Source organism: Fusarium vanettenii (genome assembly GCF_000151355.1).
Source record: "Fusarium vanettenii 77-13-4 chromosome 2 genomic scaffold NECHAsca_18_chr2_1_0, whole genome shotgun sequence".
NCBI lineage: Eukaryota > Fungi > Ascomycota > Sordariomycetes > Hypocreales > Nectriaceae > Fusarium > Fusarium vanettenii.
The window spans coordinates 650,860-673,232 of NW_003315867.1; the positions used below are offsets into that span (position 1 = coordinate 650,860).

General features: G+C 51.4%; 9 protein-coding genes across 9 annotated transcripts; 6 read left to right on the forward strand and 3 right to left on the reverse strand.

Annotated features, from left to right (window-relative positions):
* Positions 1 to 207: 207 nt before the first annotated feature.
* On the forward strand, positions 208 to 1,839 carry NECHADRAFT_76038 (uncharacterized protein; the record flags this gene model as incomplete). The annotated part of the gene is made up of 5 exons (XM_003045764.1): positions 208 to 264; positions 316 to 813; positions 860 to 994; positions 1,054 to 1,542; positions 1,597 to 1,839. 5 exons carry the CDS (start codon positions 208 to 210, stop codon positions 1,837 to 1,839), a joined length of 1,422 nt encoding a protein of 473 aa, XP_003045810.1.
* A 235-nt stretch (positions 1,840 to 2,074) lies between these two features.
* On the reverse strand, positions 2,075 to 3,800 carry NECHADRAFT_76039 (uncharacterized protein; the record flags this gene model as incomplete). Its single annotated transcript, XM_003046331.1, has 2 exons — positions 2,075 to 3,283; positions 3,381 to 3,800. The coding sequence occupies 2 exons, from the start codon at positions 3,798 to 3,800 to the stop codon at positions 2,075 to 2,077; spliced, it is 1,629 nt and encodes a 542-aa protein (XP_003046377.1).
* Positions 3,801 to 5,966: 2,166 nt separating this feature from the next.
* Positions 5,967 to 7,154, forward strand: NECHADRAFT_34234 (uncharacterized protein; the record flags this gene model as incomplete). The annotated part of the gene is made up of 2 exons (XM_003045765.1): positions 5,967 to 6,243; positions 6,307 to 7,154. 2 exons carry the CDS (start codon positions 5,967 to 5,969, stop codon positions 7,152 to 7,154), a joined length of 1,125 nt encoding a protein of 374 aa, XP_003045811.1.
* A 230-nt stretch (positions 7,155 to 7,384) lies between these two features.
* NECHADRAFT_76041 (uncharacterized protein) lies at positions 7,385 to 8,782 on the reverse strand (the record flags this gene model as incomplete). Its single annotated transcript, XM_003046332.1, has 3 exons — positions 7,385 to 8,529; positions 8,596 to 8,694; positions 8,746 to 8,782. The coding sequence occupies 3 exons, from the start codon at positions 8,780 to 8,782 to the stop codon at positions 7,385 to 7,387; spliced, it is 1,281 nt and encodes a 426-aa protein (XP_003046378.1).
* A 916-nt stretch (positions 8,783 to 9,698) lies between these two features.
* Positions 9,699 to 10,937, forward strand: NECHADRAFT_76042 (uncharacterized protein; the record flags this gene model as incomplete). Its single annotated transcript, XM_003045766.1, has 1 exon — positions 9,699 to 10,937. The coding sequence occupies one exon, from the start codon at positions 9,699 to 9,701 to the stop codon at positions 10,935 to 10,937; it is 1,239 nt and encodes a 412-aa protein (XP_003045812.1).
* An 892-nt stretch (positions 10,938 to 11,829) lies between these two features.
* NECHADRAFT_32426 (uncharacterized protein) lies at positions 11,830 to 12,855 on the forward strand (the record flags this gene model as incomplete). The annotated part of the gene is made up of 1 exon (XM_003045767.1): positions 11,830 to 12,855. The coding sequence occupies one exon, from the start codon at positions 11,830 to 11,832 to the stop codon at positions 12,853 to 12,855; it is 1,026 nt and encodes a 341-aa protein (XP_003045813.1).
* Positions 12,856 to 13,058: 203 nt separating this feature from the next.
* Positions 13,059 to 15,989, reverse strand: NECHADRAFT_76044 (uncharacterized protein; the record flags this gene model as incomplete). The annotated part of the gene is made up of 7 exons (XM_003046333.1): positions 13,059 to 13,155; positions 13,207 to 14,003; positions 14,053 to 14,172; positions 14,221 to 14,422; positions 14,665 to 14,752; positions 15,060 to 15,094; positions 15,247 to 15,989. 7 exons carry the CDS (start codon positions 15,987 to 15,989, stop codon positions 13,059 to 13,061), a joined length of 2,082 nt encoding a protein of 693 aa, XP_003046379.1.
* Positions 15,990 to 17,152: 1,163 nt separating this feature from the next.
* Positions 17,153 to 19,960, forward strand: NECHADRAFT_66087 (uncharacterized protein; the record flags this gene model as incomplete). Its single annotated transcript, XM_003045768.1, has 1 exon — positions 17,153 to 19,960. The coding sequence occupies one exon, from the start codon at positions 17,153 to 17,155 to the stop codon at positions 19,769 to 19,771; it is 2,619 nt and encodes an 872-aa protein (XP_003045814.1). The 3' UTR covers positions 19,772 to 19,960.
* A 417-nt stretch (positions 19,961 to 20,377) lies between these two features.
* NECHADRAFT_33113 (uncharacterized protein) lies at positions 20,378 to 21,799 on the forward strand (the record flags this gene model as incomplete). Its single annotated transcript, XM_003045769.1, has 1 exon — positions 20,378 to 21,799. One exon carries the CDS (start codon positions 20,378 to 20,380, stop codon positions 21,797 to 21,799), a length of 1,422 nt encoding a protein of 473 aa, XP_003045815.1.
* Between the last annotated feature and the right edge of the window lie 574 nt (positions 21,800 to 22,373).

Consider the following 22,373-nt stretch of genomic DNA (forward strand, 5'->3'; position numbering starts at 1 on the left):
ATCTCCATCTTCAACCAGGCCAATCATTCTTTGACAAGCATTGCCTGAATGATCGGTCGCTGTATTACACCAGCTTTGCAATTGTGTTGCCTCTCCTCAGCTCGGAGATACAAAACCCAAACTGGTCCCTCCGGAATCAGAACTCGTCATTTACGTCTTATCTTTCCGTTCCTGTCCTGCTAGACATCTCCATCCAAAAGCAACATCATGGCTGGCGTACCGTCTAGCAAAGGCTGCAGAGCCTGTGTACGACAGAAGAAAAAGGTACCTGCGGTTTCCACTTGTTGAATCCCCACACTCACACTAGGACTCCAGTGTGATCAGGTCAAGCCAGTCTGCGCTAGATGCGCCAGACTCAAGATTCCCTGTATCGGCGCTGGCGAGCAAAAATGGAAGTTCAAGCCAGTATCATTTCAACCAGTGGCTTTCCAACCGGCCGTCGTTGAGGACATTCCCAAGAAACCGAGGAGATCCATCAAAGCGTCGATTCCACCAGTTCCGGAGAACATCATCACAAGCATTGCAGGGAGGTTCATCGCAGCTCTCGAAGTATCGGATATCAGGTACAGCCTCAGCAGTTACGGCGACTTTCTCGAGCATATTCCCAGGCGGCTTGGTCGGAGCGAGGCCCTCGATGCTTCGGTCAAGGCGTTGGTCAGCGCATTTCCGTACCACTACACTCGACATCTACCGCAGGACGCCTTGGCCAACTACATCGACGCTCTGAAAGCACTGAGGATATGTCTCAACTGCCCAGACAAGAGACTGGCACCCGAAACACTGTCTGCTATTTACATCATCATGATCTGCCAGGTAGTTACAATCTCGTTCACTGATGAACTAGTCTGACTTTGCGTAGGGCTGGATAGGGCGCTCTGATGACTACGTCAGAAGTCATGGGGAGATTCTGGCTCACCTGGCAAGTTCTGCTATTGTGCAAAACTGGAAAGATACGTTTGAGCTGCAACTCCTCGAAACCCTGTTTGTACCACTGGTGCGTTGTCTTGCCCCCAAATCTCAAGTTTGAAGCTGACACGCCATTCCCCTTGATAGATCCTCGAGGCAATGGTCAACCCAGCAATCACAATGGAATCATGGTTCCTGCTCGTTGACTATTGCATACCTCAAGCGTCATTCGAGAAGGCACACGGACTGCGAGTACCAAGTGTGGAGGCGCAAAAGCTGATTCGAATGCCCGTCTTCTTCCACAGCCCCATGCTCTACATCGACGAGATCAAGTCGGCGTACCAGGAGATGCAACAAGATCTGCCTGGCATTCGCCAATACCTTTCCAACCTCGATCGGAACGAATCTACGTGGGGGAATCGAGCCAAGTTGTCTCACAAGTTCCGAGTTGTCCATGCACTGCTGCTCACTCTGGCAATCCCTTTAAACAGCCTTCTGCGGACTCTCTACCCAGATGATAATGTGCTGTTTCAAGAAGCAATCGCCTTGACCAACGAGTTCATTGCATTGGCTCAGCACGCTTCTCAGCACCGGCCACTAGGTGCCACATATATCCCTCCCTGTCTGGCAGGTGTGGTGAGTTTCGTTATCATATAACTACGCCGAGCCCCATCACTAACATATCTATAGTGGGCGATAACAGATTCTTTGCACGTGCAACAAGCCGAGCTACAAAGGCTGATGGAAGAGTACCAACCGGACTCACCGCTCATAAACTGGATGGAGCAAGCAGTGTGGCTCAAGGCATCACATAAGACACTGCTCGACCAAGTTGCCGGGAGAGCGAGCAGTGAGGGTAGCTGGGATGGCCATCTGTCTATGGTTCACTGTATGGCGGGTTTTGGACCAAGCGGCAGCTGTCTATTCGCATGAGTTTTAAATACAGAGTCAGGGTCTAGTTGGATTGTCTGTGGTGACTGGCATAGAATAACGAAGCAACGGCCGTAGCGCTTGAAACTTGGGGTTAACAAAAGAACGTCAATTCGCACGCAGTGTATATCATCATAGAGTCGTAGAAGTTTAATAGTGCATAACTCTCCAGTCGCTAGCGATCGAACCGAGAGCGCTTTTCAGCCATTGGAGTTTTACCCTTCCACAGACCAGCCACCTAACATATCGATGTGAGCTGCTGTAGCGGCTTTATCACATTCTCACAGTAACCGCTCTGGAAGCTCTTATCCCAGGCCAGATTGCTCTTGACACAATACTCGAGACATCCCTCCACGGCCTTGAGATGGTCGGGGAGAAGTCTTCCCGTGCTCATTTCCAGCCAGCGATTAGCGCCCAGCATCCTTTCTCCATACGAACACATATCTCCTTGCTCATGCTTTTCCGCCCAAGACTCAAGAGATCTATGATGAAGGATCTCTAGCAAGAGAATGGCCAGCTCGAGCATAGTTGACTTGATGGCTTGGGTGTTTAGACCGGACGTGCAGTCGTGGCATTGAAGCATGGTGGTGTCGAAAGTCTGTTCCACGTATGGAGTGCATATGGTAATGGGTGATCCATTGTTCGTCTTTGTAGGGAACTTGATTGTCTTGCTTGTCCAGGGCGTGTTGCACCATGCCGTCGGTCGCAGCTGCAAGACGGACGAGACAACATTCAGGGCCAGTAGGGTTTGTAATATCGGTCCCATCCGCGCGTCCTCGTCTTGTGCCGTGTTTCTTAGGAACTCTGCCAGGGTTGTCGAATGGCTGTACGGTTGGTGAGGCTTGTCCTCCTCGGAGAGCTCAAGGGCGTCTGATGTGAGTATCAAGCTGAGAATTCGACCCAGTCTTCTCGCTCTCTGGGCATTGTGGCATATTCTCTGGACTCTGTTGTGGCTAGGACTCGACTCCTGCAATGTCGTAACAGTTATGGTGGGAACTGAGAGACTGCCTATAGCTGTCGATCGGGGTTGGCTCGTGACGAAGGCATGCGAATGGTCGAGAGAACGGGCAGCCACCTCGATTTCCTGCAAGACATCCTCTTCGATAGGCAGGCAAAGCCCAAACGCAATTAGCGCCTCCCTTCCCCTCCTTCCCCTCATGTTAGAGTCTTCCCGGATCCTGTGGTCAAGGCGAAGCAGGACTGTATGCAGCCCGTGCTGGTCGCAAGCCCAACACTTGCAGGCCGCCTTGTACAGCATGGTTGCACTCTTCGTTACTTTAGCAAAGGTCAGGGCCAAAGTAGCCGAGGTACCCGTTGGCTCCCTCGCCTCCCATTCCCTCTTCGACTTGACACGCTTGATGAGATTTCCGAGCGAGTATCTCTCTGTGCTAAGGTCTTCAACGAGAGCATCTAGGCTTTCCTTGTCCATTGAGAATCTCATCTTTGCCTTGATGGACAGAAGTCCGGATGCTGATTTGGTAGCATGAATAATGCTCGCAAGGTCGTCTTTGGGTACCTAACGAAGCGATAGTCAGCCTTCATACCCATACCGGGTTATTGAAACCCACATTCTCTGGCCGAGCAAGGTTATTAAGACCAGATACAATATCCTTCAAGTACTTCTCATAATACCCCAGTATCTCTAAAAACGGCTCCCAAAGATGTCCCAGGTAGTCTTCAACGTGGGTCCCGGTTCTGGCATGCTGAAGAATCTCAACGCACTTGTCCTCGTTCGGGTCCAGTTCCTCAAGTACCGCCGGAACTCTAGCTTCACGAAGAAGCTCAAGAATATCCAAGTAGAAGTTCGTCTTCTGCGTCTTCAGTTGGTGGAGCAGGTCGTCCAGAAGGCCGCGGAATCTCCTCCAGACTGCTATCTTCCCTCTGTTTTGCCTATAAGCCGAGAGGGCGTTGATGACGAGGGGAAGGGCCCCAAGCACAACGCCTGCCACCTCAAAACCGGACATGTTCGCCTGTGGTTCGTCTGCAGGCGGGGTTCCTGGAGGATGATCTGGGTAGGTATCAAATTTGATCTCAGCCGCACCAGGATGCAGATGGCTTGATGATTAATGCCTGACGAGGCTCCAGCCAACCACGCCTGATTGCAGCTCAGGCTTGCTTTTCTTCTGCGGGGTAGGAAACAGCCAGGAAAGCTCAGTAACGTCTTTGCCCATCTGTGCTTCCTAGATTCATACAAAACCCTGCTCAAAGTCACATCGGCACAGCTTTTGACTTCCTCCATAGCATCCACGATTTCCAACAACCTTCTGGTGGTTTTTTGTTCGCAGGTATGGCCGAGCCGCAGCTTGAGCTTCAGTCCCTCGGGCGCTGCATTCTTGGCACCTTCAGAGCCTTGTCTGACGCCACGTGGGACATAACCGAGGACAACGGCCTCCCTTCAAAAGAGCGAATCTCTATTGAACATCAGAGATTCTTGCTATGGGCTCAAAGTCTGGGGCTAAACCAGGTGGGACATGCGTCTCTCGACTATCGTGTCCGAGACGCATCCGTTGTCAAAGTCTCTCTGGCCGATCTTTTGACAGAACTGGGGGATCACCTCGAGAATCGTCAGTCGCGACTATAAATCTTTTTGGACAATCTGACTAGCATAGTTGCCTCCATAATTCTCGGTAGCCGACAGCCACAGGAGCAAGATCCTGGTAGCAGTCATCGAGACCAAGATGCTTCAAGTGAAACCGCCCTCGACGACGACGAGTCCTCGCTGTCCTCCCTGAGCAGTTTCGGATCTTTCAGGGAGGCGGATTTCAGGCTTGAAAGTGTCAGTAAAAGGCTTGATGCCCTCTACGAACTGGCCTCGAGGATTCGAAGCCCACGCAACAGACCTCAGCGTCCGGTCGAGGAACTATACAAACATGTGCCCGAAAGACAACGAGGGGACTACATCGAAAGCCAGAAACAAATTGAAGTCTCCCGTGCGTCTTACGTGCAAAAACAACAATTGCTGCGGGATTTTGCTGCTGGGCAACTGGAGGAGCTTGGGATCAGCCAGGATCAACTCCTTCAGGAGTACAGTTCTGCGGATCACTGGCTGATTCGGCGAATGGGAGCCGCCAATGCGCGAAGAAAGCAACAGTTTGTATACTGGAGAAGGCACGCGAAGCTACTAAGCCGTGACATGACAGAGAATGAGACCCTGGGACCAGCCGCGCCCGCAGTTGTGCAATCCCCTGCGAGTCCTGTCTCGGAGTCAAAAGCTATTTTGAGAAAGGCTATTCCTTCTGTCTCGATTGCCACTTCAGCAACAAGGCTTGATCCAGAAACTCCTGGACTTGGCGACACAGTATCGGTGATATCGAGGCACAGCCGCGTCTCGACGGCAGTCGGCCTGAGTGGTGAGGACCTGACATGGCCTGCAGCTCCAAAAGATCTAGAAGGCAGCAAGCACTTCTCTTGCCCTTATTGTCGTATTCTCTGCCCGGAAAGGTATCTGCGTCCTGACGAGTGGCGGCAAGTTCCCTTAAATTCAAACGGGCGAATGAAACTCAAAGTAACAGGGAGACAGATTACATCAAATTCACGACCTTCAGCCTTATCAGTGCACATATGAGAATTGCACTGATCCTGGCCGGCTTTACAGGCTACGGCAGGACTGGGTTGACCACGAGAATCAACACCGTCGGGTATGGCACTGTCATATCCACCAAGAGGAGTTCGAAACCCAGCCAGAGTACATACAACACTTACACGACAGGCAGGACGAGCACAGGACAGAAGAGAGACTACCGGAGATGGTCGCTGCTGTCGTTGGTTCGTCTTTGAAGCCACTTCGCGACTGTCCATTCTGTCCAACGGCCTTTTTTGACGTGCCGGCCATGCAGAAACATGTGAGATACCATTTGGAACGACTAGCACTGTACGCTCTTCCAGACATTCATGAGCAGGAAGGGGATGAATTAGCCTCTGTGCAGCCTTCTGACAGTCACAAACTTGTGGAGAATCAAGGACGCCGGGCTTCGATCACTCGGGACTTTTCCGAGGAGGAAGAGGAAGCTTTCTCAAAGTTTTGGGGTCCTCAGCAACCTCACAAGTCTTTTCTGACCACAGAAAGCATTGAAGCCCTTGCCAGAGATGAACGATCCCGCATCTGGTCAGAATCGGAAAAAGTCGCGTTTATGTCTAGTTTAACATGGATATTCGAAGACGAGCCTTATGACGCTTCCACTTTTGATCAGGTACGGTCGGATGAGGATCCAAATGTCAAATCGGCCAAAGATAAGGCAGGCACCTCCCCGGATTCAGAAGGCGAACTACGCATCAAAAATGATGACGACTTCACAAACGAGGGTCTCATTCTGCTCTTGGGAGTAACGGGGTCTGGGAAGACCTACTTCTTAAACAAACTCAAGGATCACAGTTTAGCAGAACATCACGATCCATATCTCGCATCAGGTGCGTCTGCACTAACATCCTTCAGGCTTCGCTGCGAACTTGCAAAACTAACCACATTCTTAGAAACGGCGCAATGCAACCCCGTTCAGATCTTTCTCGACGACGAAGGGAATCGGAGCATCACAGTGGTGGATACTCCGGGTTTTGATGATACAAGCAGACCCGAAGGGGAGATTTTGGCCGAGATTGTCGGGTTCCTGGCCACACAGCATGCTCTGGGCGTGCCCCTGCGAGGAGTTCTCTATCTCCACAAGATCACGGATAACAGGATGACGGGGTCTTCTTTGACCTACCTCAATCTATTTCGGTCCCTCGTAGGAGAGGATGCGCTTGAGAACGTTGTCCTCGTCACAAGCATGTGGAACAGGCTTCGGGACGAGGACCGCAGCCAAGGTCTCCGACGCGAGCAGGAGCTGATCGACAAGTATTGGAGCCCAATGCTGATAAAGGGCTCCTATGTTTTCCAGTTTGACGGGACTACCGAATCTGCCTTGAGTCTGGTCTATCGCCTCGCAGAAAAAAAGGCTGTGGTGCTGAAGATCCAGAAAGAAATCATGGACCAAGACAAATCCGTCTTAGGCACCTCTGCAGGTCGATACTTAGGACGCAAGCTAGAACACGACACGGAGTTGTATCGAGCCAGAGCTGAGCAGCTAGAAGCACAGCTAGAAGCGGAGCTGAGGGGGCAGTCGCAGGACAGTGAGCTAATACGAAAGCTGTGGCAGAACAAGGCTCAGACGAAAGAGGTGCTGAAGCATTTGGAGGAGTCGATGGAGCGCATGAAGGTTCACCCGCGTTCATCCACCAACCAGCACATCAAGCAGATTCAGGAGGAGAGAGAGGGGGGTACCATTGCTGACAGGTTACGGCAGTGGCAATGGAAATTCCAGGCGTTGCTCTCAAGAAAATAGCCATTCGCCTCCTAGGCCAAAATTTGTTGACTAGAGGGCGCTCCATAGTTGCATGCATCCAATGAATCAAGATTAAAAGCACCCTATTCTTCTACACAAGTAGATCCTACATTGAAGCAAACAGACTTATGCCCCCGCTCCAAATAGCCGCTTGCACGACATATGGTGAAGCCATGTGTGTGGATCTCTTTCCCTTGTATCTAGTATATAAAACAGTACAGAACTCCATATCATAGGGTACCTGCCCCAGGAACGAACTGTTCTCGCAAACCAACAGGAAGGGGATGCTGTCCCGGACGAATTATTTGGTGCCTGGGGTCCCGCTTATACGACAAGCCGCTCATCGCCCCATCGAAAAAGATCTGCGATTCAACGGGTGAGCTTTCGAACCGGTGCCTCTTGCGTTCTTCAACCCTGATCTTTGCGCCTCTGTCAGCCCAAGAGAAGGGTGACCCTAGACCAAGTTCACAACCCAGTTTGGCTGACGCGACCAAGCTAGCTGTTGCGTGATACAGAATTCCGTCCTGGATCTCCGTAGGAAGAAGATTAAGTCTAGTTGGTTTCGATTCGGTATCTCCAGAGGTGTTTGTTGCCCAGAGCATCACGTCGATGGCATCATCAGACGCAGGAGCCTCGCCGAACAGCGCTTCAGATTTCGTCCATACAATCTCATTCCTCTCCGCCTTGCAAAGAGTGAGTTGCCGGAGAGAAAGAATTGCATAGGTAACGACGTTGGCAGCAGGATCTATGAGCAACGAATGACCTTGCGCATGGCGTCGTACCATCTCAAGTCCGTCCTGGATATCCTGAGCCAAGACAAACCAAGTTGATCCGGCTTTGAAGAGTGTTGCCTTAGGGGTCTCCCAGTTTGGTAAGTCAACCAACCAAACATAAGCGCCACCTTCTGTGATGTGTTCGAATCCAGTACGCTCCCGTATGGTGAAGTCCATTGATGAAATCCAGAGGGTGGCATATGCCAGTTTCATAAAGGTCGTGGCGTTCATTTGTCGCCGAAGCACATGACGCCATGTGTAGGCAAAGTCGCGGATTACTCGGCCAAGAAAAGATTTCTCTCGCGGGCGTTGATCAAACTTGGGTTCCCAGTAGGGTCCTGGCAGAGTTGGTTGTTCAAGTGGTGGTTGGGGTAAGTCCAGCAGCTTAAAATCGTCGAGAGTCAGCGGTCGTTGACGACCAATTTGAAGAGGCGCCACGCGAATTTGATTCTCCTTTTCGAGAAAAATTGCATCTTTGTCGAGGTCAAATGTCCAAACGCTACTGAACGCACCACCTCGGCGGTCACCAAAAGGGTTGACCAAATCGTAAGCATCTTCCCAAACCAACCTGATGCCCCGTTCCAAGGCCGCAGAGAGCTTCTCTTTGACTTAGTTAGCTGTTAGCTGTTGTTGGAGTTAAAGACGCCCAAGGCATGCAAAGGACATACCGGGGCATTCCTCCTGCTCCGCAAGGACCCGGGAGATCAACTCAAGCAGAGTTTCACAGTCAGGCGGTTTTTTCGAGTAGCTCCTTCGAATGAAAGCCCCTTAGGTGTGCTGTCAGCATGCTGCTATGGAAATACTTCCATATGGCTTACCTTGTGTGATGAATACCAAGATTGATAAAACTGACATTGCCAAATGCAAGTTGTGTCATAGAAGAATGCCAGATTTGGGGTGGTTGGTTGTCCTCAACCAACTGGATGATCACGTGAATCTAGTCAACCAATCCTATCATTTCAACCAGACGACAACCAGAGCTAAACGGCATTTTTACTCTCTATCCAATTGCATATCAGATTCCATGCTAGTTTAGCAGTGCGAGCCAACTAGAAATTTTTCAAGACGTCCATGTAGTGAGAACCCGAATTCACATTAAGCTGATGATCCTTGCTGGTACAGGGTATCGACTGGAAACGCTATGCAAAGCTCTCCCACTCATATCAATCGATTCCTAAGCCGAGCACATAGTAATTTATCATGGTAAAAGATAGCACACTTGCGAAAGACATCCAGCCGTAACGACCTCTCACCGCTTGACGAAAAAGTCCGCCAAATATAAGCTGACCTACATTGCCCAAAGCAAACCGGGGCATACAGAAGGAAAATACTGAACCAGCAAAAAGACAAGAACAGCAAAAAAAAAAAAAAACATACAACAGCAGGTATTCACTGGTCGTCACCGACCCAACTACTAATCCGCCCCTTACTGGCTTATCTATGGGAGAGCGGACGGGATCCCGAGTTCTCCAGTAGGTATGGTCGTATGTGATTGGACGTGCTGCTGCAACGACTCAGAACGACCAGCGTTGCGATCGAATGGAAGGAGACGCAAACTGTGGCATTTGCGTACCTATCACTAAATGTTTGTGTGTTTGTCTTTGTGTTTGTCATAGGCAACTATCATATATTGTTGCCTATCAGCCCAGCAGTGAATACCCAGCAATGTGGGCTCTGGTATAAGAAGCCCACATCCATAGGAGTAGCTCTTAGACTTATCAAGCTCTTCGCAAGATATGAACTATCACTAGTGTTAAGCCTGTATGACAAAATGAAAGCCCCGAGCAGCAACTGGTCGTGCTTTGACCGCCTGCACACGGGATCAGTCCAATACATACGCAATAGCATTCAGAATATCCTCTCTTCAGCGAACTTCGAATACCTTAGGGGACGCGCAATAGAGTCACGAAGGCAGCATCAACCAGATCTACCTCCCCATCTTGAGTGCATCATCAACCTGACGCAATTCACATCTGGTTACGAGCACCTTGTTCTGGAACTTGCATTCTCAGACCATGTGTACTGGGTCGCTCGCATCCCGCACCAATCCATCCAAAGAGACACGATACTCAGCGAGATTGCCACGATGAAGGTTGTCAGAGAACGTACCTCCATCCCAGTCCCTCAGGTTTTCTGCTTCGAGGTGTCCGCAGATCAACCCTTTGGCTACCCATACATTCTCATGGAGGCCCTCGATGGCCGAACCTTTCCGGACGGACTAGCGACAGCCATACCCGCCCAGCACCGTGCCAAAGTGGCCAAACAGCTAGCAAATGTCTTTGCAGAACTCCAGAATCTGACCTTCAGTCGCATCGGGCGTCTTTGGTGTGGAGACAATGCTGACGAACCCGTCAAAGTTGTGAAAATGGCGTGGCACGCTTTACCCGGACCCCTGGAAACCTCACTCGAGTATTTCTATCACCACATACAGGAACAGAACCAGCACGTCATGTACCGGATGCATCCAGGGGACCCAGACTGGTCAACGGCCTGCTGGGTCCTAAAAATGTCTCTGGCCCATGTGATAATTGAGGACAGAGTTCGCGGCCCTTTCCCCCTGATCCATTTCGGCCTTCAATCCCGCAACATGCTTTTTGACGACGAGTACAACCTGACGGGGCTCATCGACTGGACCTGTGCCCAAGCTGCCCCTCTTGAGCAATTATCTGTCTTTGACGAATTCTTCATCTGGGGCGGCATAAGCCTTGAGCTTAAGAGACTCGTGATCGAATCTCTAAGAGAGATGGAGAGAGACCGAGAGGAGAGACCGCCTCTGGACAACCCAGGTATGGACATGACCCCATACCAGGATCTCACGACCCTCTCCGAATATATGACGTCCATGGGCGCCGAGATCACCTATCATCACTTTACGACTTCTATTCAACAGAGTCTTTTGGCTGGGAAGGTGGTGGCGGAGATCATGCATGGCAATGCTATTACTTGGGAGCAGCTGAGAGAAGTGTATGGTGCCATGCCTCTTTCGACAGTCTTGGCTGAGAGTAGTTGAAACGATTGTTATCGAGAATTAGGATGGCCACAATGGCGCAAAGACCATAGCAGTGAAAACTTTAGACCCTAGAATGTAACTCATCTCACGCCCTCAAAGTCCGCAAGAAAGTCCGCAACACCGCAATCTAAGATCCCCTGCAGCGAAACTCCGCCGTGATGCATCCACAAACTCCGCAACCGGGCTCTCCACACTCTCCGCGGGCTATGCCGGATCGCCTTTCGGTTGACAGCCCTACGAGCAAGACCCGATGCATATCTGGAAAGAGAGTGAGTATGGTTGACTACCTTGAATGAGCATTGCATTATAACGTAAATTATTAAAATGTTACCAGCCCGGGAGATTAATGGTTCGCTCGGCTTTCCATGCCTCATTTCTCTAAGCGCGCTCTGAAGGACAATGCGAGTACCTCAAAATAAAAGCCAAATGTTGGTATTAGAGATCCCAGGATATCTTTTATACCTGACGCAAAAAAACCAATTCCCAGTGCCAATTTATAAAATCTATGCCATTTCTCTCTCAAGCGTCTCCTTACATAGTGACAGTAAGTAGTTGCGCATCGAGACGGCCATGCTCTCCTCTTATGGCTACCAACGGAGATAATCCCACGCCCAACCAATATCCGTAAGTCAATGCGACACTCTTTTCCATTTTCACGTCAGATAATATGTCGACATCAGAAACGTACGCTAGGTGCCTAAGACCTTCTACAAGGAAGCCAGATCTAATGTCTTCTAAAGACCGGCCCAGTGACCTAAAATCCGAGCGCAATATCTGAGTACAAGGACATAAATACCAGACTTGCCTCGATGGACATCTTCTGCTCTCCAAGAAACTCACAATCACCAGCAAGTCAACAACATCAAACCAACCTATCAACCAAACTTCCAAAATGTCCAAGTACATTGCAGCTCACAGCAACCCCCAGGGCCCTGGCGACGCCCGTCCCACCGCCCTTCAGATCATTCAAGACGAAGACCTCGTGGGCAAGCTCACTGGAAAATCCATCTTCGTCACCGGTGCCAATCAGGGCGTGGGCCTTGAGACAGCCCGTGCCTTCCACGCAACTGGGGCCTCAGTGTTCCTCGGTGTCAGGGATCTTGCCAAAGGTCAGCAGGCCATCGAGGATATCAAGGCCTCCGACCCGGAAAACAAAGCACCTCTGCACTTGATTGAGATCTCCCTTGACTCTTTCGACTCTGTCAGAAAGGGCGCTGATGTCTTTCTGGATAAGAGCAAGGAGCTCAACATCCTCGTCCTCAACGCTGGCGTTATGTACACCCCTGAGGGAAGAACCGTCGACGGCTTCGAAACGCAGTTCGGCGTCAACCATCTCGGTCATTTTCTCCTCTTCCAGTTGCTCAAACCCGCACTGCTCGCCGCTTCCACGCCCTCGTTCAACTCACGCGTCGTCTCGGTCTCGTCCATGGGCCACCGCGCTGGCGAAGTCCGGTTCCACGACTTCAACTTCGACAAGCCCAACTCGTACCACCCGTGGATCGCCTACGGCCAATCAAAGACGGCTAACATCTACATGGTCAACGAGATTGAGAAGCGCTACGGTAACCGTGGCCTTCACGCCCTCTCCTTGCACCCAGGTGGTGTTATAACCAACCTTCATCGCTACATCACCGACCCTGAGATCCTCAGCCTCATGGAGAAGAATACAGAGCTTCGAAAGCTTATCAAGAGCCCCGCTCAGGGTGCTGCGACTTCGGTCTATGCAGCTCTGAACAAGGACTGGGAAGGAAAGGGAGGAAGGTATCTTTATGACTGCAACGAAGCAGGTCCGGCGAGCCCCAGCTCTGACACCATGTCGACGGACAATGGCTATGCTCCTTGGGCTTACGATGAGGAAAAGGCAGCTAAGTTGTGGGTTGAATCCTGCAAGATGGTTGGTCTTGAGGAGGATGCTTGATCACCAATCTTAGACAGTGGCGGCAGGGGACATGTGTACCGCGATGAGATGTGCCTGGAATCTGATTTTAGGTAGTTTTAACTCTTCTTCTCAATTTGTCCGGCCTCTAGTAGGAAGGGCTGTTTATATAAGACGCATTCTCTATTCACATCTGTTGGTCATATGACCGGTCTTCCATAATGCAATGTTGTCCGCTTCAAGCATTAATCAGACGCATCGTCGGGGAGCTCTTCAAAACGACCTGAGTCCCGATATTGAGTAACAGGATTTTCGACGGAAATCACACCATTGGCCCTCAGTCTATAGCAAGTCAGTATGATAGCTCAGCAGAGTTCAAAAGACTGGACGAACCTCTCGAACAAAACAAAGAGTCTCTCGGCTTCTCTCTCCTTCTCTTCCTCTGTCATCTCGGGCAAGTCGGATACAGCCTCTGCACTACGCTGTTGACCTGTGATGGGGTTGATATCCGGAGCAGCGCTGCTTGCCTGGGCTTGTGCGAGGCCCTCAGGCGAAAACTGGATGCCCTTGGAAGAAAGGAGGCCTGCGGCGTGTCCGAAGCCGACATGATGCACAAACTTGTTTGGGTCTTTGTCAGAAATCTCAAAGAAGAGGTTGACAATCATCTCTCGCAGCTCAGGTTCCACGGTTGTGGAAGTAAGCTTGAGCAGCCTGTGCGGCAGAGATTCGCCCTTGCCCAAGGCCTCGGTTCGATCTTCATCAGATGGCAGAATGTGTTCAGCGAGTCGTTTCCGAGCATCAGATGGTTTGGATTGTGCGAGGCGATGCAGGACCACCAAAAGAGGGAGTAGCTCTTTATCCGCAGCCTTTGAAGACCCATCTGCTTTGGGAATTGCTTCCTGGAGGAGATTCACCAACTTGTCGACTGCAGAAACAGGGAATTCCTCCCTTTGGTCTATCGGTATGGAAACCAGGCAAGAAATCAAGGATGAAGCTGGGAGGTCAGCGTGTGAGACGGTCGCGGGGACTTTGCTCAAAAGGTCCAAAATTGGTTCAAGTGAAGGCAGGAATCGATGTGCCTGTGACTCGGCCCGCACAGCCAAGGTGGAGAGAAGCCTTAGACTTGCCAGAGCTGGATTAGCAGGATCGTTCGGGAGAGGTTCTGAGGATTGCGCATGACGGGCTATGTTCTTGAGGCTATGAGCACTTCGTTAGATCACCTATGGTTTCCGCTCGTACCTTGTTGACGATCTCGGCGAGACCTTCATCTTCAAAGCTTGACGTGAGGTCAAAGGTGGGTTGAGATGCGCAAAAGAGAAATAGATTGGCAGTTGCAAGCTCTTCATTGGGGTCGCCATTCTATCCGATGTGAGAGTCAACCCTGAAATTGGGACAGGAGAGCAATACCTTCATTGAAGAAAGCACCTTACTTGGGTATCCCTCATTAATAAAAACCTGCCTTGTCGATACAGAACGAACGAGAATGTTGTTCAAGCATCGCAAGGCAACAACCTTCTGAGGCGGGTCACGGTCCCCAAACGCATAGAGACCAAGGATGCGCAACCCGTTCTTGGCGTACAGAGGAGCGAGGGCAGTGTCGCGAGACGTCCTAGTGTGAGCCAGAACCTTTTCAAGGAGTGCATGAGACTCTATTGGCCAGCAGTGGTTAGTAGCGGGGAACTTTGTAGCCAAGAAAGGCAAACAGTGTAGAGTCGGGAGGGAACTTGCTGGTGCTCTGCTCTGTCACCGCCTCGGTCTCGAGAGCTTCGAGGAGCTGTTCAATCTCGCGGCCTGAGTCCGCGAAAGGCTTTGGTCAGAGGCCATGGCCCAAAATACTTTGTAGCCACTCACTGGTCATTGGAATAGCTATAGTGGCCGATATCGAAATACGGCAAACAGGGGTGTTCTGATGGGAGAGGAGTTGGGACGTCGTCGGTTACTGGTCACATTTGGACAAGCTTGGCTTAGTCATGTCACGTGACTCCCCAGGTGAAGCTCAACAGATGAAGACCGATTGGGATTGCCCAGGACAGGCAGAAGGGTAAGACGAAAGTAAAATAGCCTCATTGAAGCTTTATAGGCGGTTCTAAACTCGTATCTTTTTCTCACAAGCCAAAGATGTAGACCAAATTGTCCAGAGTTTGGTCAAACTCAACCCTCGCCATCTACCACTCAAGTTGGAACGATGTACCGCTCCTTTCACGAAAATCCATGAATGGACAACCGGAGTTTCTATCCAGGCGTACCATAACACAAAGCATACTCCCAATCCTCATTAACCCTATGAACATCACCATGCCTTCAGCCCTTGACACTATCCAGTTTCTAGTTCAACCGAGGGTTCAAGATCAACTGAGTTGCCATAAGTTACATCACGAGGCCAGTGTGTTCGAAAGCGCAACTGAGGCCGGAGCCCTCCTGAAGATAACCCACATCGGGTGATCAACGAAAAATGAGGGACGTTCTTCGCCAGAAGTATGTTGAGGCTCAACAAGTCCAGCTTGCGTTTGTGGACCATTGCTTTCCTCTTCCACTCTCGTCTTTTTATTCCGCTTCTGACTTATTCCCGAAAATTGGTACGCAAGGAGACGGTCAGAGGAGTCAACGTGCTCCAACTCATGTTCAGCGGCACTCTGCCCTTGGTTGCCAGTTTTTGCCTGATCGGGAACCGAGTCGATCTCGCCAAGTTCTTCTTCCAGTTTTATAGACTCAGCGATTGGGGCTGGAGGTGGAGGTTCTCGAATCGTCTTGAGACCTGTGATGAGACGCAAAGAGCAATCGTCATTGTTCTCGCTCCAAGCTCTGACTGACTCCGGATTCATGCTGCTATCGAGGTATCCTTTTGGACGACTAAGAACTTGGGTCACAAGCATTTTCAACTCGCTTTTAGGTATGCCATCGATATTCTGGACTTCCAGGCCCCTGATTCTGGCGAAATGGACGACCTTGGTCTCTTTAGGATTCCTGAGCTTTGGGTAAAACTCCTCTTGGATGGTTGTGCGAATGTTTTTCTCCGGTATGGGGACCCAGACCTCTGTGTTGAGAACCGTGAAATCGACTACCGGATCTCTTAAATTGGTGACGATATCGCCAAGGCGTAGGGGTGTCTTCGGGTCACGAGGCTGGCTTGGGGTAACCAGCCCTTTCTCAGTCGTGTCTAGGGTGTTGGTGCACATCCCTCGGTCTCCGAAACCTCCTTGACCACAGGCTCCGAGAGAAAAGGTAATAATAGCCAACTGGTGTTTTCCGGAGCAACCCGAAGAGCAGCAGAAACCTGGCGGGGGGGCCTTTATACCTATGCCTTAGGCATTATCATACCAAAAAAGTGGCTTGAAACTGCCTGGCTTGTGAAACATCTTACAACGCCGGCAACCTACCATATGCACCACCACTACGAATGCATAAGCACCCAGATAACACATGTCTGATGCGAAGAGTCAAAAAGAGAACTAAGAAACATACAACACCGGGGATTCGCTGGTCGTCACCGACCCAACTACTAATCCAGCGCTTCGCAGCTTGACTCTGGGGGAGCGGACGGGACCCCGTATTCTCTACGAGCTATGGTCGTATGTGCTCGAGATTCGCGTCTGGCAGGCTCTTGATCCTTTGAGTGGTGACTGTGATCAGTGATCGAGAAATGACTACTACGTACGTAGTATGTACGCAGATAGGCAGCCGCAGAAGTAACCACCCTTTCGTTGAGCCTTGACGTGGCTCACTACGTAAGAGGCAGATAGGGCGGTGGGAGGCAAACATCTCGACACCATCTCCTGCGGGAAAGCCAGTTGCCTGGTTCCTGGCCCTGGCCTGGTGACGCGGGCCTCGTGCCAAGATCCGAGATCTGCACCGCCACAGATTAGATATTACTGCGCCACACGTTGAGTTGTTGAGAGTTGGGAAGGACGAAGGGAGAAAAAGAAGTGTGTGGATAGGGAATGCTGTAGAATGGCATTCCCGGTGGCAAACCAAGGGTCTTTGAGAATGATCCGCTACTATGCGATGCCTGTCGGCCCTGTGGCCTAATCATTTCGCTTGGATCCCCGCCATGACAACCCAGCTGAAGGAGGGTGTGGCGCAGCAATCATGACGCCGTAGTTGCCTCTCGGGCGCCGAGACGCTTGGCGGCCGCGCAAACCATGGCACGGCAGAAAATCAGCGACACGGAGGCAACCTACCCGAGAAAGAGCGAATCATGGCGCACGCGTAATCTTGTATAAAGACACATGACAAGGCCGCGCATGCATCGCATTTCAGCTGAAACTGCTTCCCCTCTATATAAACGAACAGCAACTATCTGATTGCTAAATCATCTCCATCTATCTCATCCCGCGAGAGAATGGGCTCTCTGTTCGTCATTCCGCCTGATCAAGACGCCCAGCGAGTTGCTGACATTCTCCCTACTGCTAGGCACCAAATGCGCCCTTCGATCGAATCTTCCCTGGGTGACCAGGGCCTTGCTACCGAGCAACGCAGCCTGTTGGATCTCATTGACAAGCTTCAATTCGCCCAGCTCGACGATGTCAAGCTACCGCAGATTGTCGTCGTTGGCGATCAATCCGCTGGAAAGAGTTCTGTCCTTGAGGCTTTGACCGGCACACCCTTCCCTCGAGATGCCGGCGCCTGCACGAGATTTGCGACCGAGATTCGCATGCGAAGAGCAAAGGAGACCAAACTCAAGATATCCATCATTCCCGACAAGACACGACCCTACAATGAGCAAGCCCGCTTGCTACAGTATGGCGGTGATGTCACCGGAGACACTCCCTTCGATGTCATGATGCGAGATGCGACCGAACTCATCGCCCCCCGAAGCGTTCCCGGCCGATTCGCCGCTCGAGATATTCTGGTCGTCGAGAAGAGTGGCCCCGACATGCCGCTCTTGACTCTTGTCGATCTTCCTGGTTTGGTTCGAGTCGCCAACCGTGACCAGTCCGATGCCGACATCCAGACCATCGAGACACTCTCCGATCGATACATGAAGAGCACCCGGACCCTCATTCTCGCCGTCATCGGTGGAAACAACGACTATGTTCAAGCTCCCATCCTCAAGAAGGCCCGTTACTTTGATCCTACCGGATCACGCACCATCGGCGTTCTTACAAAGCCCGACATGACGGAGCGCATTGGCCTTGAAGAGAAGTTTATTGAGCTTGTGATGAACAAGGACCGGGAGAACAACTTCAAGCTAGGCTGGTATGTCCTACTCAACCCTGGACCCGGCGAACGATGGCAGACACCCGAGGAGCGATCCCACCGAGAGGCCGAGTTCTTCACTCGAGGCAAATGGGCAACCCTTCCACCTGAGATGTGGGGTATCGGCGCCCTTCGTGCCAAGCTGAGCACCCAGCTTCAGCGACACATTGGCAAGCATGTCAAGACCCTCCGCCGACAGATCCAGCAGGCGCTGGATGGATGTGAAGCCCAACTCAAGGCTATGGGTGTCGGCAAAGACACTCCTGAGGAGATGCGACTCCAGATGGGCGAGCTCTTTACCGCATCCAACAACCTCGTCACCCCTGCCGTAAATGGTAACTACAAGAACCCCTTTGGCGAGAGATTCTTTGCCAGACAATCCAGCCCCAAGGGCACACCATCACAGAAGCTTCGTGCCCGCACTCGCGAGGAAAGCGAGCGCTTCGCCCGGAGATTCCGACAGCACGGTCGCAAGGTTGCGTTCCAGAACAACCAACCTGCCGCTGCTGCCAACGGCGCCGACGGTTCCGGCCTCCCTGCTGCTGGTACGGTTGGAGACCGTTCCAAGAAGGATTTCGCCGAGCATGAAGTTGAGCCCCTTCTTCGACAGATCCGGGGTAACGAACTTCCTCTCGATTCAAACCCTCGAGCCCCTTATATCCTCTTCCAGGACTACTCCAGAAACTGGCCTGTCCTGGCGCAAGAGTACAAGGACAACGTCAGCGTCATCTGCAACGAGTTCCTTGCCGATGTGATTGATTATGCCTGGCCTCTGCGCATGCGCGATCCTCTTCGCATGCACTTCCTTGAGATCAAGATAAAGGAGCTCATCGAGAGCGCCGACAAGGAACTGAGCCGCCTTACCGACGACATGGAACTGGAGGTGCAGCCCTTCGACCCCGAGTACGAAGAGCGCCTGAGGAAGTGGCGTGCCGAGGCCACAGAGAACGGCGGAACATACACCGAGGCCGAGGAAGTTCTGGAGAAGATGCTCATCTACTACGATCTGACTGCACGCATCTTTACCCGCAACGTTATCACCCAAGTTGTCGAGAGACATCTGCTCCTTGGAATGCTCCGCCTGTTCAACCCTATCGAGATCATGCGGATGGGCGATGCTACTATCGAGGCCATCGCAGCTGAGAACAAAGAGACCCGGGAGCGTCGCAAGGCACTTCAAGTGCAGAAGAAGGCCATTGAGGAGGCTAGAAGCATCTGCGCCAGCCTTGCTATGCGAAGCGAGTTGCGGGCATATGAAGACGAGCCAGAGGATGAGGTTGCAACAGACGATGAGGAAGAGCTTCCACGAGAGACGACCCGTCGCCAGGTTGGTGCCCCTCAGAATGGTGCACCCCAGAACGGTGTGCCTCAGAGCGGACTCCTTCCAGCACAACCCACCCCACCCCCTCCTCGGTCCCACGACTCTGTTAGACGCTCAAACCGTGAGAGCCGTGACGAGCGTGCCAATCGCGAGGAACAGCGAGCCAGCCGTCCTCCTACGGCTCCCCAAGAGTCTTATCAGAACAACCCTTACCGACAGGGTGACTGGGAACCAGTTTATCAGTCACAGCCTCAGGAGCAGCAGACGCATGCTCCCCCACCGCCTCCTCGTCCCTCAAAGGTAGGCCTGGGAGACACCGAGGCCTACTATGATACAGCCCGTCGAACAGACTCCTATGGGGATAGTCCTAGCCGGAACGAGGGTCGAAGAGAAGGTGCAAGACATAGACTTGTGAATGCGATGAGAATGGGCGGAAACTAAAAACATGATACTGTTTGACTAGAGGTAAATTGGCTTTGGGGGGATAACTGTTGGCGTTGGTAACGAACTTTTGAGATATCCTTATCTGATGAAGCGAGTTGGTGATGGGACTCGGGCAGCAAGAATGCGCTCATTGTAAATATAGAACTTGAATAAGAGTTTGTACTTTCAACATATTGTTTTCAACATAACTGTGAATGTTTATATCCTGTGTGAATGACTGGAATGAACCTTGTCTATCGAGTGACGTTGAAGGATTCATGACGACGAGATCTTCGATACAAGGATCAACAAGAGCCCACAGTGATATGATTTTCTGATAGAAATCACTCAAACAGCAAAAGAAAAGATAAAGAATTGCCCTGGAACTCGGCATCTCATGCTTACTTGTGGATTTGATTCCTCCACTCGCCGCGTGTCGCGTGTTTCGCACCCTCGCATGGCTGCAGCCAAACTTGCCGTCTTCCCCGGATTTACGTCACTTACGTCATAAGTCATTCAGGTTACACGAGTAAATCCTCAAGCAACAAAACAGGCAATCTCCCTCTCATCTTCTCTCTGTCTCTTTTTATTACAGATAATCATCCTTATACATCGTTAGACGAAATGGTTGGTAAACGACTCTGGAATGGCGACCCTGCCAAGTACGACCAAGAGGCTCGGCACCGCGGCCAAGGCTACGTCGGCGACCGTCACCCCCGGGATTTAGAGACTGGGCGATACCACTCATTCGACGGACGCAAGTCGAGACCCAGACCTGGCATCCTCAGATTTCAGGATGCTGCGCGTACAGCACTCGAAGACGCACGACGCGGCGAGATCAAGAGAGCCCTTATGCATGGTATCGACAGAGAAGGCCTTGAGCAGTATCGCAAGACGGATGAAGAGTTGAAGGCTATGAAGAATAAAAAGTTACGGGCTTTTTATGAGGCGCAGAATGAGAGGTTGAATGATTGGCTCGAGGTGGATGCTGTGGTTATGGCCATTGCGGATGATGTCCTCGAGTCGATGAATCCTGATCCAGATCATGATGGTGATCAGGAACGTTGTGGAGGAATTCAACGTGTTGAGGGGAATATTGGAGAGTTGTTGCCGGATGAAGAAAAGGAAAAGAGGAGAAAGGCGAGCAGAAAGGCGAACTGGGCTATCAACATCAACGTGATAGCCAATATCTTACTCCTCGCGGGTAAAGGTTTCGCTGTCTTTACCACTGGGTCGCTTTCTCTGGTGGCATCGCTTGTGGATTCGGCTTTGGATCTTCTCTGCACTCTCATCGTCTGGTCGACAAGTCGTCTCGTTCTTTGGCGACTCGAAGCGATGCGTCGTCGATTCCCGGTTGGAAAACGTCGTCTCGAGCCATTGGGCATCCTGGTCTTTTCCATCATCATGGTCATTTCTTTCCTTCAGATCCTTCAAGAGTCTGTTTCGAGACTTCTTCCGCCTCACGCAGAAGCCGAAATCCTCAGCTGGGCCGCTATCGCCTCCCTCTTAGCAACCATCGTTCTCAAGGGAGCCATCGGTCTCGGTTGCCGATCCATCAAGACGAGTCAAGTCCAAGCTCTCGTGCAAGACTGCAAAACAGACGTCATCTTCAACACGCTCTCTCTTCTTTTCCCCTTTATCGGCTACCGCGCGAACATCTGGTGGCTCGACCCCCTCGGCGCAGGTCTCCTCTCCCTCTTTATCATCTACGACTGGGGCCACACATGCTTCAACAACGTGGTCCGTCTCTCAGGCGAAGCAGCAGACGACCACACCCTCAAGAAGCTCATCTACCTCGCGTACCGATTCGCGCCAGTCGTTACGGGTTTCAAGAACGTGACAGCGTACCACGCGGGAGACGGTGTCTGGGTCGAGTTTGACGTGTTGCTGGATGAGAAAACGCCGCTGAATAGATCACACGACATTGCAGAGACGTTGCAGTATTGCGCTGAGGGATTGGTAGAGGTTGATAGGGCGTTTGTTACAACGGATTATGCTGCTTCGGGACCTTTGGGGCATGCGTTGGATGCTGAGTGGAACCATTGAGTTGGGTACAGAAGAGTAGATGAAGATCAAGACATCTAGAGAAGAGTAGATCAAAGGATGTTTGCGTAAGATGTATGTAGAAAAGTAGATTGCCCCTGTCAATTGACATCATGATATGCGCATGGCTTGTGTTCTAGTGGTGGGCCAAGTCGATATAGCCTCATGCCTAGTGCCGCAACTCTCACATGACAACCACGCAGGCCATCTTTTAGTCTTTGACAGGTACATACTACCTCCCACGAGACATTGGCATAGCACCAGAGATTCCTCAGGGTCCTCGGCATATCTCTGGGCAATGGACCCTGAGTTCCAATGGCACTGAGGACCTTGATGTCCCCGTGATGTAATGCCCATCAAGGTAGGTTGACGGCAGTGGTGATTCAGTAGGAGCGGCTCAATTGCTCAATCAGATAAGTCATTATGAGGAACTGGGAGTGTAGGAGGCCAACAAGGTCCTCACTCAATGAACATGAGGGGAGAGGTAACAACACAGAGGGGGCATCGATAGATAACCTGGCTTCCTCCTCCAACTGCGAGTTTCTCCTCACCCTTTTCCCCAATCAACCATGGAGAC